The 13,153-nt window shown below is 51.9% G+C and overlaps 1 protein-coding gene across 1 annotated transcript in view; it reads left to right on the forward strand.

Moving 5' to 3' along the window:
* SEC14L5 (SEC14 like lipid binding 5) overlaps positions 1,859 to 13,153 on the forward strand; it is a 38,418-nt gene continuing 27,123 nt past the window's right edge. The window contains exons 1-2 of the mRNA XM_018041040.1: positions 1,859 to 2,116; positions 2,739 to 2,853. Of these exons, the coding sequence (XP_017896529.1) occupies positions 2,791 to 2,853 (63 nt within the window). The 5' untranslated portion in view covers positions 1,859 to 2,116; positions 2,739 to 2,790. The remainder of the gene's footprint in view (positions 2,117 to 2,738; positions 2,854 to 13,153) is intronic.

A 13,153-nucleotide genomic window follows, 5' to 3' on the forward strand; every position in this document is an offset into this window, starting at 1 on the left:
CACCTCGGGGCTCCCATCTCCCCCGGACTGGTCCCCTTCGTGGCGACTCCAGGAGCCATGGACTGTGCTGCCATCTTGTGGCAGGCATGGGACCCGGGGCGCTCCTTTTCCATTCCTGATTGTTGAGTCGCTCAGTCGCGTCCCACTCTTCCGGACCCCATGGACCGCAGCTGACTAGGATTCCTCGTTCTTCACCATCGACAGAGCTTGCTCAAACTCATGCCCATCGAGTCGGTGATGCCATCCAACCATCTCATCCTCTGTCGTCCCCTTCTCCTCCTGCCTTCAATTTTCCCCAGCATCAAGGTCTTTTCTAATGAGTTGGCTCTTTGCATCAGGTGGTCAGTGGATTGGAGCTTCAGCTTCACTGTCCTTGAAAACCCTAACCAAGAAAACGCACCGCACCAGTGTGCCAGGTCCCCAGTAAGATCCCGTGGATGTTGGGCACATGAATAAGATAGATAAGGTCTCTGCCCTTGTGGAGCTCACAGTCTCCTGGGTCAGAGCTACAAAGAGATAAAATGAATAAGTAAATAAGATGATTACAGAGTGTGACGCAAGATAGGAAGGAAGCTAGGGGCTGATTATCACAAAGGGCAACGATACGTTTGCTAAATAGAGCGCTGTCTCCCAGTACACCCTCTCCCTGCCTAGGACTCTGGGTCACGCAGGAGCAGGTGAGCCTGTCCGATTCCCTCTTGCAAATGGATAAAGTCACAGTGCTGGCACACAGTAGGTGCTCAGTACCTGTCAAATGAATGAATACACGGATGACAAGGCTGTCTAGAGCCAGCCTCTTGGCTCCCCCAAGCCAAACAGAGAGGGAGAGGAAGGGGGGAGCTATGGAAGGGATGCTGGGTCTCCTGCATCCTGCAAAGGCCAGAAGGGTTTGCGTGCGAGCCAAAATGAAAATGAATGATGGCTTCACTCTACCAGTCCACCGTGTGTTAAATTGTACCTCACTCTGCTGGCTCCTTGAATCCCTTCCCTGGTTATTTTTTTCACGTTGGCATTTCCCCCCATCACACACAGTGTTGTATTTGTCTTATTTATTTAATGTCTCTCTCCCTCTCAGGTGGCAGTAACAGTAAAGAACCCGCCTGCCAATGCAGGAGACATAAGAGATGCTGGTGCGATCCCTGGGTCAGGAAGATCCCCTGAAGGAGGAAAAACAGCAATCCACTGCAGCATTTCTTGCCTGGAGAATCCCATGGACAGAGGAGCCTGGTGGGCTACAGTGCATGGAGTGCAGAGTTGGTCACGACCGAAGCGACTTAGCATGCACACGCACACACTCCCTCACTGAGAGGTAAACTCCACGAGGGCAAGGACTTTTTACCTGTTTTGTTCACTGAGAACTCTTCAGCGCCTGGCAAGTCCTGACACTCAGCAGGCGCTCTGTAAAGCGGGCAAAGTGAATGAAAGATCCCCGGCGGTGTCAGGAGGGCTCTGGGGTGTGGCTAGTGGAGGGACTGGGCTCAGAGCCCAGGAGGAGGGGGTTGCCCGTTACGGAACTGGCCAAACGTGAACTGAGCTGGGGCAAGCCGGGCTGGGAGGGGCAAGGGTTAGACTGGGGTCAGAGTGAGACTGGGGTTAGAGCCTTAGGGCGGGGTCTCCCTGGGGCTGAGCCACCCCCGAGGCTGGGTGCTTTAGGGGCGGGACCCGGTGGAGGCGGGGTCTGCATGAGGCGTGGCCAGTATGGAAGCAGGGCCGAGGTGGAGGCGCGGTTAAAGAAGGCTGTGTAAAATGAAGGGCGGAGCTAAGACGGGGTGGAGCCAGTTTGGGGCGGGGCCTGTCCGGAGGTAAATCTGGGCGGGGCCGGGACAGAGTCGGGGGGTGGGGCTGGGGTGGAGCCAGGCCAGGAGGGGATCTTCGCTGTCCTGGGTCCTGGAGCGCTCCCGCCCAGCAGGCCCCTCCCAGACCAACTCGGAGAGTGCAGGATGTGCAAGACCCGACAGCCCGGGATCAGCGATCGCTGGCTCGGACTTCTCTGGCGATCGCGGTGCTGCGCCCCGCCCTAGGTGCTGCGCTCTGGGCCAGGAGGCCACGGAGGACTCCAGTGGGCTCAGCTTCGCTCAGCCCCGGGTCTACGTCCCCGGAGACTCCGAGGGCGAGGGTGAGTTGGACTTTTGGGGGGCTTGGGTGTGCATGCGTGCGTGAGTTTGCATCTGTGTGTGTGCTTGTGTGTCAATGTCTGTGCGCATCTAGGGAACTGTGCTTGCAGAGCTGGGTGTGTGTGCAAACTTGAGTTCGTGTGCAAAGGCTCTCTCGTGTGGGAGGGGAGTCGTGCATGTGTGTGCTTGTGTGGCAGAGCCAGTGCGTGGGTAATCTGGTGAAGACTGTGTGTGTATGTTAGGGGATCTTGGAGGAAAATGGGAGCGCAAGTGCAATGATTCTTGTGGGGTGCATGGGCGAATGAATCGTGGGGGTGTTTCCAGCTGGGTGGCTTTATGGGAGTTTACTGGGGCCCAGCATGACGGGACGAGAAGGGAGGAAAGTTTGGGGGATACTGATTGCTCTTGAGGATCGAGTGTGGTCTGGGGAATTGGGTAATGAGCGGGGCAAGTGCTGGGGGTCTGGCTGGAAGTAACTCGGGGCTCACATTGGCCCCCTTGCTTTTGAGATGTGTGTGTGGGGGGTCCAGAGGGGTAGTGGGCCTGCCCCTGGCCAGGGGGAGCTGAGGCCGGGGCTCCTGCTTCAGCTGGAGGAGCTGCTCCCTCACCATCGCCCTCACCCAGGCTCGGCGCCCACTCCTGCCTGGCCGGCTCCTGCCGCTGGTCCTTTGAGAACATGGTGCAGAATTACCAGTCTCCTGTCCGCGTCTACAAGCATCCATTCGAGCTGGTCATGGTGGTGAGTGACCCCTGACTCTGGGGCCCCTTGTGTGACAGCCAGAGGGCCCCAAGAGGTCAGCCATGATGGGAAGGAGAAGGAAACCCTCAAACCCCTAGATCAGAAGGAATTAATGAGCTACTCTGCTGACCCGATGGGTCCAGCTTCTAACCAGGACCCCTCTGCCATCCCATCTTTTGCCACAACTTCTAGGAGCCTTGCGCACTGAGCAAGACAAGGTCTTTCTTTTCCTTGTTGAAGCTCATCTGTTATCTCAGTCTCCTTTGACAGGAAAAAGGATATCAGGGGCCAAGCTGCTGCTGTCATTTTGTGTACTGATAATAATAATAATGGTACGTATACAATGAAGATGCTGACAGCAGCCATTTGTTGAGGGTTTGCTAAGTCTTTACATACATTGTTTGGTTTAATTCCCAATAGCTGTTATTATTCTCATTTTGCTGTGTTAAACTGATGCTCGGACAAGGATGGTCTTAGATTCGGCAGTGGGAAGAGGTGGAGCTGGGCTGGGATCCACACACGGGGGACTCCAGAGCCTTGAGTTTAGCTGCAACACCCGCCGTGTCCCCCCTCTGCTCTCACACCCCCTGCCCTCCCCTTCCAGGAAGCTGAGACCAGGGGGAGAGGGGGCACATGTGGGCAGGAAGGGCCTGCGAGCAGTTGTTTATTGGGATTCAGAAGAGCTACAGGACGTAGACTTGGCTCCCGCACCCTCGGCCTCAGAGGTCTGAGCCTCCGGGGCAGGTGCTGGGATCGGGCCGCTGTGGCTTTCCTTCTTGATGTGATCACTCTGTCTCTCGGAGCTTCCCTGTTCCATAGAACAGGGGCGATGCTCTGGGGTTGTGATGAAGAGTCAGTGAAATAGTGCCTGGCGCCTCTGGCTCAGTGCCTGGCACACAGTAGGTGCTCACTAAATGCAGCTGTTCCTGTTATTACACCACATGGTGTTATCAGTGATGATACTGAAAGTGTAAGAAACACCAGAGTCCACCCCCATCCTCCTCATCCCACTCTTGGTTGCTTAATCCCAGCCTTCTATCCAGCGGCTTTCATTGTTGGATAGAAGGCTCTGTGTGTGTCCTCCCCACATCTCTTCTGTGAATCTACCTACATATATGTTTATAGTCACGTAAAAGATTAAGAAGCATCATTGGAGTAATCATGCTGTGCTGTGATGTGTGGGTGATGCCAGGTCAGGAAAGTAGCAGGGGCAAGCCTGGGTTTCATCAACAAGCTGGGTGACCTTGGGCAAGTTACTCAACCTCTCTGAACCTACACCTTCCGTCTCTAAACAGGACTCCTGTTGCTGTTGTTGTAGTCACTAAGTTGTATCCGACTTTTCTGTAATCCTATGGACTAACCTGCCAGGCTCCTCTGTCTGTGGGATGTTCCAAGCAAGAATACTGAAGTGGGTTGCCATTGCCTTCTTCAGGGGATTTTCTCGACCCACGGATGGAATCTGCGTCTGCTGTATTGGCAAGCAGATTCTTTACCACTGAGCCACCCTTAGTAAGTTTAGGATTCTCAAAAAAAAACAATTTACAATCATTGCATTTTAAAATAAAAATGTCCACTAAGGTAGCACTTAAGACTGTATTAATAGGACTGTTGGAGGACTTCTCTGGTGGTCCAGTGGTTAAGACTCGGTGCTCCTAAGACAGGGGGCCTGGGTTCCATCCCCAGTTGGGGAACTATACCCTACATGCCACAACTAAGATCCCAGCAATGAAGATCCTACGTGCCACAACTAAAACCCAGTACAGTCAAAAAAAGAGACTAGTGGAATACGTGAAGCATATTTCATCAGCTTTGAGTTCCACACGTGCAGGCCGGAGGGCTCACTTTACTCCTGTAGCTGTTAATAATCTTTAGGTGCTGATGGATAAATACTTGTGGGTACAGCAAGAAATAGATGTTTTCAGATATGTATCACCTGTGTTGTGCCAATTTGTCATTTGTATTTTTTCAAGTACTGTGTTACCTTATCTCCATAGAGTCCTTGTTTGGCAAAATGGCCCCAAACTACCCCAACGTCGGACAAAGCCAATTTGCCAACTGTTTACAAAACATCATTGTCCCCAAAATAGCTGCATAACTCAACATAACTTGCTCGCTGTGTGGGCACAAAAGGGGTTTTCTGCACTTAATGTCGGTCTTTGTTTCTCAGCTGAACACTTGCCCTCAGTTTGGGTCAGATGCCGAGGAAGTTTCGGATGAACTCGGCTATTTTGACCACATCCGACTGACCAGACGAGCTGGCCTTTTGGTTTTTCTGTTTAACAAAACTGACTTGAGAATCAAAACGTCCCTTTGCAGAAATTCCACCATACCACTGAAACTGTGTTCGTGGAATTGGTTATAAAATAATACGAAGGTAACCTTTCTAGACCCAGCATTATTTTTTTAAATTATTTTTCTCTTCCATTTAAAAAATGTAACTAATTCAATGAATGGGTGTCATTCCTTGACATGAATTCTGTTTCTGAAGCATGGAATTCTAGGGACCTTTGCTGTTTCCTTTCTTGATAGCATTCTGTATTACTGGGTTCAGAACAATGAGTGTGTATTTTCTCAGTAAGCAGAGGAAAACAGTTAAGACAATGGAGGCAGCTAGTATCTAAGGCTGGCAGAATCCCTGGTCCCTTTGAATGTGGGGTCCCTGGAGGTGGGGCAGGGTCTTTGTGGAGATCTTGTATGGACATAAAGACTGTGGTTTGGACAGCGGACTCTGGTTACCTGCGCTCTGAAGGTCACTCTCTGGTCAGCCTACAGCCGTAGTGAATGACTTCCAGCTCCTCTGGGCTCTTCTCCGGAATGGGTGGAGGTTACGAGTCAGATTCTCCAGGCTGGCCCCTGGCTCTGGGTTCTGATCTGTGAAATGGAAGTAATGAAGTCTCCCGCTCCTCAGAGGGGCTTCCCAGGTGGCACTGGTGGTGAAGAACCCACCTGCCAATGCAGGAGACATAAGAGATCCCAGTTCGAGCCCTGGGTTGGGAAAACCTCCTGGAGGAGGGCACGGCAACCCACCCCAGTATTCTTGACCTGGAAAATCCCACGGACAGAGGAGCCTGGGGGCTCCAGTCCATAGTGTCGCCCAGAGTCGGACATGACTAAGGCGACTTAGCAGGCATGTGTGCACGACCCCATAGCCTGGGCACACAGTCAGACATTCCAGATTCTGACTCTGATGTTCAGTAAACATCTGTGTGCCTGTGGCTGAGGTCGCTTCAAAAGTGACCTGCATGCCTCTTGTCTGTCCTGCCCAGGGGTCCCTGTGGGGTTCAAAGCACTGTGGCTTCAGGTCATCTCAGATTCTGCAAACCTTAAGAAGGAAGATGGCATGGAGTAGAATTTCCTGGACAATAGGTTGGCTGATCCTGAGGAGAAAGGGTTATAGAGGTGAGAGGCAGCATTTGTGTTAAAATATTTAAAGACCTGGACTTTTGTCTTGATAAACAGCTTGTAATTTAGCAAATGGGGTATTAATAAGGAATAGCTACTGAAGGTAGATCCTTGCAGCCCCGGTCAACGACAGTTGCCGTGGGAATCATTGTTAGGGATGTAGTTTTAATAAAGCAGCAGAGGCCTTATTTAAATGTGTTTAAATTAGTTCCCTGGAGCCTGTCATCTGATCCCGTTGCTAACAGATTAAGGGAAGCAACATTTTCCACCCTGGATTGCTTCCAGGGCCCTGACCGGCTCCTACTGGGGCTAGGAGACTGGAGCTGATCCGCTGCAAAGTCATCTTCTGATTTCAGGGGGTCCTGAGGTCAGCTTTCGGCCCTCATTCATTTGTGAATGCATGCGTTAATGCACACATGAATACATTCCACAGACATTTATTGAGTGTCCAGAGTATGCCGAGCATCGTACCAGGTGCCAGGGCTACAAAACAGCGTCATTCTTAGCACTTTTCCTGAAATGCATCATTATTCTCTTAATTTGCTTGCCTTCTTGTTTACACGGAATTGGCTTGTTTGTTTATATGGGTCTTTTTCATTAGGCTTCAGAAAGACCGAGACCTTGTCTTCTTGTTCTCATTGTCTTAACTTGGTTCTCCTGACATGATCCCTTCCTGCCCTCACAGAGCTTGCAGCGTGTGTGTGTGTGTGTGTGTGTGTGTGTGTGTGTGTGTGTGTGTGTGTGTATGAGAGTCACTCCAGGCAATACCATGTAGCAAGATTTGTAGCTGGGAAAGAAAGAATAGGGCATTGTAGGAACACACAGGGGCTTTCCTGGTGTAAAGAATCCACCTGCAAGGCAGGAGCCACAGGAGACGTGGGTTCTATCCCTGGGTCAGGAAGATCCCCTGGGGGAGGAAATGGCAACCCAGATCAGTATTCTTGCCTGGAGAATTCCGTGGACAGAGGAGCCTGGAGGGCTACGTATAGTCCATAGGGTTGCAAAGAGTGGGACAGGACTGACGTCACTAAGCACGCATGCATGCGGGAACACAGAGAAGAGCCCATTGGTCAGCAGCCAGAGGCCTTTTAAGTCAGCCACACTTTGCAGGGAGGGGTGGAGAGAGGCAGCCTGCCTGTCCGTCTGTGCCAAGGCCCCTGGGGCAGAACTTGTCTCTCTGAAGAAATGAATGCAGCTTAGTTGGGCCTCTGTGAGCCCACAGGGCTCAGTTTGTTCCTTTAAGGATGTTGGGAGATTTGGGAAGGTGTGGAAAGTGGGTTGGAGGAAGGATTTTCATCCCGGAAATGAGAGATCGGGCTGGGGGGTTGGTAGGGGATGGGGCGGGGAGTAGGAGTGACCAAGGCCAGGTGCATTCCTGAGACACTTGGAAAATCTAAAACAGCGTTTCCCTCCCATCACCATCCTGACCTAGTGTTAAATGTCAAGACCCCCTGGGCTGGCCTCGCTACCACCCTGTCTCTCCCTGATCCACCAGGGGCACCAGGTGATCCTGGAAGTCCGTGGGCAGGGAGCATGTTCAGAGCAGGAGAGTTCCCTGCCCCAGAGCGACCTGTGAGTGGGTGAGAAGCTGCAGCAGGCTTGCAAGCAGTGCCCGGGGCCGGGCCGGGCGGCTGGGCTGTGCGCTCCCCCAGGGCAGGAGAGGCCAGGCAAGAGGAGGCCCCACCCTTAGAGGAAAGGACAGAAGCAAGAAGGAATAGCCACCAGGCCCTGCTAACGGTGCCTCACGCCACAGCTTCAGGACTGGGAAGCTGGGACAGATGGACAGAACTGCTCCCCTGCACCTCGCTGGTGCAGACGCACAGGCCAACAGCTGTGGGTGCACCGCTGTTGTGAACGCACCGGGGGCGCCACTCGGGCTTCCTCCCCTCCTTCCTTCCTTCCCTCCTCCAGCAAATATTGGCTGTTTGTCTACAGTGTCCCAGGTGTGGTACGTACGAGGCCACTGGGAAATCCAGTGGGGAAGGAAGCAACCTAGAGACAGAGATGCTGACTACAGACAAATAAACACAGACCTGAAACCCTATTGCAAATCCCGATCTGCTGGGGCTAGAAACCATCCATCAGATGGCTTACTTTTCCTAAAAAATGTGGTAAAATATACATTACACAAAATTGATCATTTGTAGGGGTACAGTTCAGTGGCATTAAGTGCGGTTACATTGTTCTGCACCCATCACTGACATCCACGGCCACAACTTTTTCATCCTCACAAACTGAAACTCTGTTCTCATTAGACACTATCTCCCCACTTTCCCCTCCCCCAGTCCCTGCAAACACGATTCTACTTTCTGTCTCAATGAATCTGATGACTCTAGGAATCTCATGTAAGTGTAATCATATAGCATGTGTTCTTTTGTGACTGGCGTCTTTCACTGAGCATTATGTTTTCAGGATGCATCCATGTTTTAGCCTGCATCATTCTTTTAACGGCTGTATAATATTCCCCTGTGGGACCATGGCTGGACCGTGGTTTGTTTAATCATTCATTCCTCAGCGGACATTTGGGTTGTCTCCACTTTTTGGCTATTGTGAATAATGTTGTTGTCAACATGGTTGTACAAATATCAAGTCAGGTCTCTGTTGGCTCCCTGTTGCTCATCTTAGAAAAACGTGTCTGGCACTGTGTGACATGCCTTACACATCATGGCTCCCTTTAGTCTCCTCAGCAAGCCTCACAAAGTTGATATTGTCATTGTCATCACCATCCTCTTTTTTTTCGGAAGAAACTGAGCCTTAGGTTAAGTTGAGGTCACCCTGCTGGCAGGGAGCATGGGTAGCCTCTAAACCCAGGGCTTTGTCCCCACCACTTCACCACATCCCACTCTTGCCCCCTGCAGGGTCCTTCTGACCCTTTGTCTCCATCCTTTTGTCTCCTGAGCTGACCTCAACCAGAATAGCAGCAGGTTGCTCAGCTACGGGGCCATCTGGACACAGCTGTTTCTATATATTATATTCAGCAGTCATTTCAAAAGACTCCAGGATGATGTCACTCTGATTCTCCCATGCCTGCTTCCCTTCATCAGCTGAGATGACCCTGCTGCCATCGGGTGTCTGATGGCTCCTCCAGCAACTCTGAGCAGCTCTGCCAAGAGCTGGGAGCACCACACGAGGGAATATTATGCAGCTGTGAAAAGGAACAAAGCACAGACACAGGCTACAACACGGATGAACCCCGAGAACCTGATGCTCAGGGAAAGAAGCCAGATACCAAATATCGTGTATTTTATGATTCTGTTCACATGATACGTCCAGAAAAGGCAAATCCAGAGAGACAGGAAGTGGATTTAGGGGACTTCCCTGGTGATCCGATGGTTAGGATTTTGCCTCCCAGTGCAGGGGGCTCAGGGTCCATCCCTGATTGAGGAGATGAGATCCCACGTGCCTCATGGCCAAAAAACCAAAATGTGAAACAGGAGCAATATTGCGACAAATTCAGAAAATCCAACAGTCTACATAAAAAATTATCTAAAAAAAAAGCGGATCAGTGGTTGCCGGGGCAGGGAGTGACCGTGATGGGTGTAGCGTTTCTTGTTTTTAATTAATGAACTCATTTTTCACCGGTGCTGGGTCTTTGTTGCTGTGCACAGGCCCTCTAGTTGCAGCGAGCAGAGGCTACTCTTGGTGGTGGCTTGTCTCGTTGCGGAGCACAGGCTATCGGAGCACATGGGCACCGTAGCGTGGTGCGCAGGCTTGGTTGCTCCGCAGGCTTGGTTGCTCCGCAGCGTGCGAAATCTTCCCTGACCAGGGGTCACACCCATGCCCCGTGCACTGGCAGGCAGGCCTCCATCCACTGGACCCCCAGGGTAGTCCCGGCGCGGGGTTTGTCTTGACGGTGATGAAACGTTCTTGTGCTAGACAGTGGTGATGTTTGCACGACTTTGTGAACGTTCTAACAAAATCCACTGAACTGTACACTTTAAAGGGAGCTTTTTATGGTATGAGTGTCACGGTATGGTATGAGTATTAAATGAGTATGGTGCATTTATGGTATGGTATCACAATTGTTAAAAAGTACGGGGGCGCTGAGAGGATTGATACCTTGGTCCTGGGGTTTCCCAGGCTTGCAGAGGAAGCTGCGGTGGACGAGGAAGTGCCCTGAGGACTGGTCATGCGCCCAGTGCATGAGCACTGCACGGGAAAGAGAGGTGAGGTATTGGGCTAGAATACGTGGGTGCGTTTTGCATCTTCTTTCCCTACTCTGGAAGGTTTGGGGTAAGCAGCGTTCCAGCTTCCTTTGAATTTTCATGAGGAAGAGCAGGAAGGAAGGAGGGATGGGAGGAGGAAGCAGCTGCCAAGTGATTAGCAGAAATAGTTTCTCTGTATTTTATAGACTCTCACTCTTTTTTAAAATTTAAGTTTATTGAACAAATTCTTCTGTAGAACGAGCCATGTGCCCGGCCCCGTTCTCAACAGTTTACCAAACTGATTCCTTTATTCCCCTGTCCACTCAGGGAGCTATAACACTTTTCTCATTCTCCTTGTAACAAATGAAGGAAGGTAGGAACGGAGAGCATGAAGGCTTGTTCAAGGTCACAGAGCTGCTCAGAAGCAGAGTGGAGCTTCGGACCCAAGCCTGGAGTCCATGCCCTTCCTGGCTAAGCTACCCTGTCATTCACTCATCGTGGAATGTCTGCTGAGTGTCGACTGTGTGCTAGGCTTTGTGACGCTCGTCACATTAGGGATTCAGGGCTGATGGCTTTTCCTTCAGCGGCTGTGAGACAGGAAAGAAGGAAACTGGTACAGCCAAGCACTCACTGGGTGGTTTCACGACACTCCCCTTTACAGATGAGCCTCAGAAACAAATGGGATTTTTCTGGGGGCTTAGGTGGTAAACAATCTGTCTGCAATGCAGGAGACCTGGGTTCGATCCCTGGGTAGGGAAGATCCTCTGGAGTAGGAAATGACTACCCACTCCAGTATTCTTGCCTGGGGAATCCCATGGACAGAGGAACCTGGTGGGCCATAGTCCATGGGGTCACAGAGAGTCGGGCACAACTGAAGGACTGAGAAAACAAGGAGAGACAGGAAATGCCATGCTCAAAGGTTACCCAGCCCTGGGACTTCCCTGGTGGTTCAGTGGTTAAGAATCTGCCTTCCAAGGCAGGGGAAGCTGGCTTGATCCATGGTCGGCGAACTAAGATCCAGCATGTCCTGGGGAAATTAAGCTCACCCGCTGAAACTAAGACCTGATGCAATCATATATATATACTAAGTTTACCCAGCCCAGAGATGGAGGAGTCTGGCTAGGAATCCAAGCTCCCATGTCCACATGCTTAGTGTGTCATTGTAGATTTCGGCAGGATGGGCAACCCATGGGAGACCTTCATTGGCAGTGTCCATTGGCCTCTGCCTGCGCCAGCTTCTGTCCCTGTCCCGGTGGGTTCTGGGCCTTGGACCAGCTTCCTTTCTGAGCGGGCAGGTGTGAGTCCCCTCTCCAGCCACTTGGCAGAAGAGCTGAAATCGAATCCTTCTTCTGCCCTGTGTGCCTGTGGCAGCCACCCCATGCGTTCATCTGGCAGGGGAAGCTCAGACCTCCCTGGTGGGGACAGCGGTCAGCATCTGAGGCTCTCAGGCAAGGATAAAACTAGCTGTGTGAACTGGTCTGCACACAGGGACGGTCCTGTAAGACCCTGCGAACTGCCAAAGGCAGAGGTCCAGCAAGACTCAGGATTCCCAAACCACTGACGTTTGTGACATAGCCAATATCCTCTGAGAGGCAGGACAAGGCTTTCAGGGCTGGGGTCTGGGTCAGTGGGGCCTGCACTCTAGCCCCTCCACTTACCAATCCTGTGATGTCAGAGTCGGGTCTCTCTGCCTTCTCAAGCCTCAACTTGCTCATCTGTAAAATGGGGGAATACTGGTCTCCATCCCAACAGGATGTCGTGAGGACACAGTGGTGCAGTCAGCCCTCCGTAAATGTCACCATAACAGTGGTGTCCAACGCCAGCGTTCACAACCCCAGGGAATCTCTGGCTGACAGCCTCAGACTCTGGAGAACTGGCACTGGGGTAGACTCCTTATTTCAGGGCCCCTGCCTTCCCTAGGTTCTGGGGTCTCCCCAGTGCATGGGGGTGACACCATTGTTGAAACAGAAGTGCCTTCCCCCTCACAGTCAGGGGAGTTGTGGCTAAGGGCACGTCTCCTGCTTGGATCAGCTCTGTGTTATCTGGGGGCTCCAGACAGGGCTCTTCCAGCTAGAGGTCTGTTAAGACAGGAAGTCAGTGATGCTTGGCTGGCTGTGTGCGCTGAGCTCACAGCCTGTCGTTCCCCTCCCTGGTCTCCTTCCTTGGAGCTGTTTGGGCCATCGGCAAGTTTGCAACCCCTGGGCTGTTTCCAAACTGCCAAGCAAGAGGTTCCTGAGGGAGCAGGGGCTGGGCCAGCCGAGGATTCAAATTCAGGTTTACCATTTTGCGCTGTATGGCCTTGGATAAGTTACTTAGCCTCTCTGGGCTCCAGTTTCCTCATTCGTCAAATGAGGACATCATTTAGAGGATTAAAAGGAAGAAAGCACACAGCTGGAGGAGCAGAGCTGAAGCTCAGCGTGTGCCTGAGATGCAATCTAATGGCACCCGTACCACCAGCCCATTTTACAGATGAGGAGACAGAGGCTCAGAGAGAGCAAGTCACTTGCCCAGCATCACCCAATGAGAAGGTAAAGAAGTGAAAGAAAGAAAGTGAAGTCGCTCAGTCGTGCCCGACTCTTTGCAACCCCATGGGCTGTACCTACCAGGCTTCTCCATCCATGAAATTTTCCAGGCAGGAGTACTGGAGTGGGTTGCCATTCCCTTCTCCAGGGGATCTTCCTGACCCAGGGATCGAACCTGGGTCTCCCGCATTGCAGGCAGATGCTTTACCATCTGAGCCACCAGGGAAGCAG

Source organism: Capra hircus, chromosome 25 (assembly GCF_001704415.2).
Source record: "Capra hircus breed San Clemente chromosome 25, ASM170441v1, whole genome shotgun sequence".
Classification (NCBI taxonomy): Eukaryota; Metazoa; Chordata; class Mammalia; order Artiodactyla; family Bovidae; genus Capra; species Capra hircus.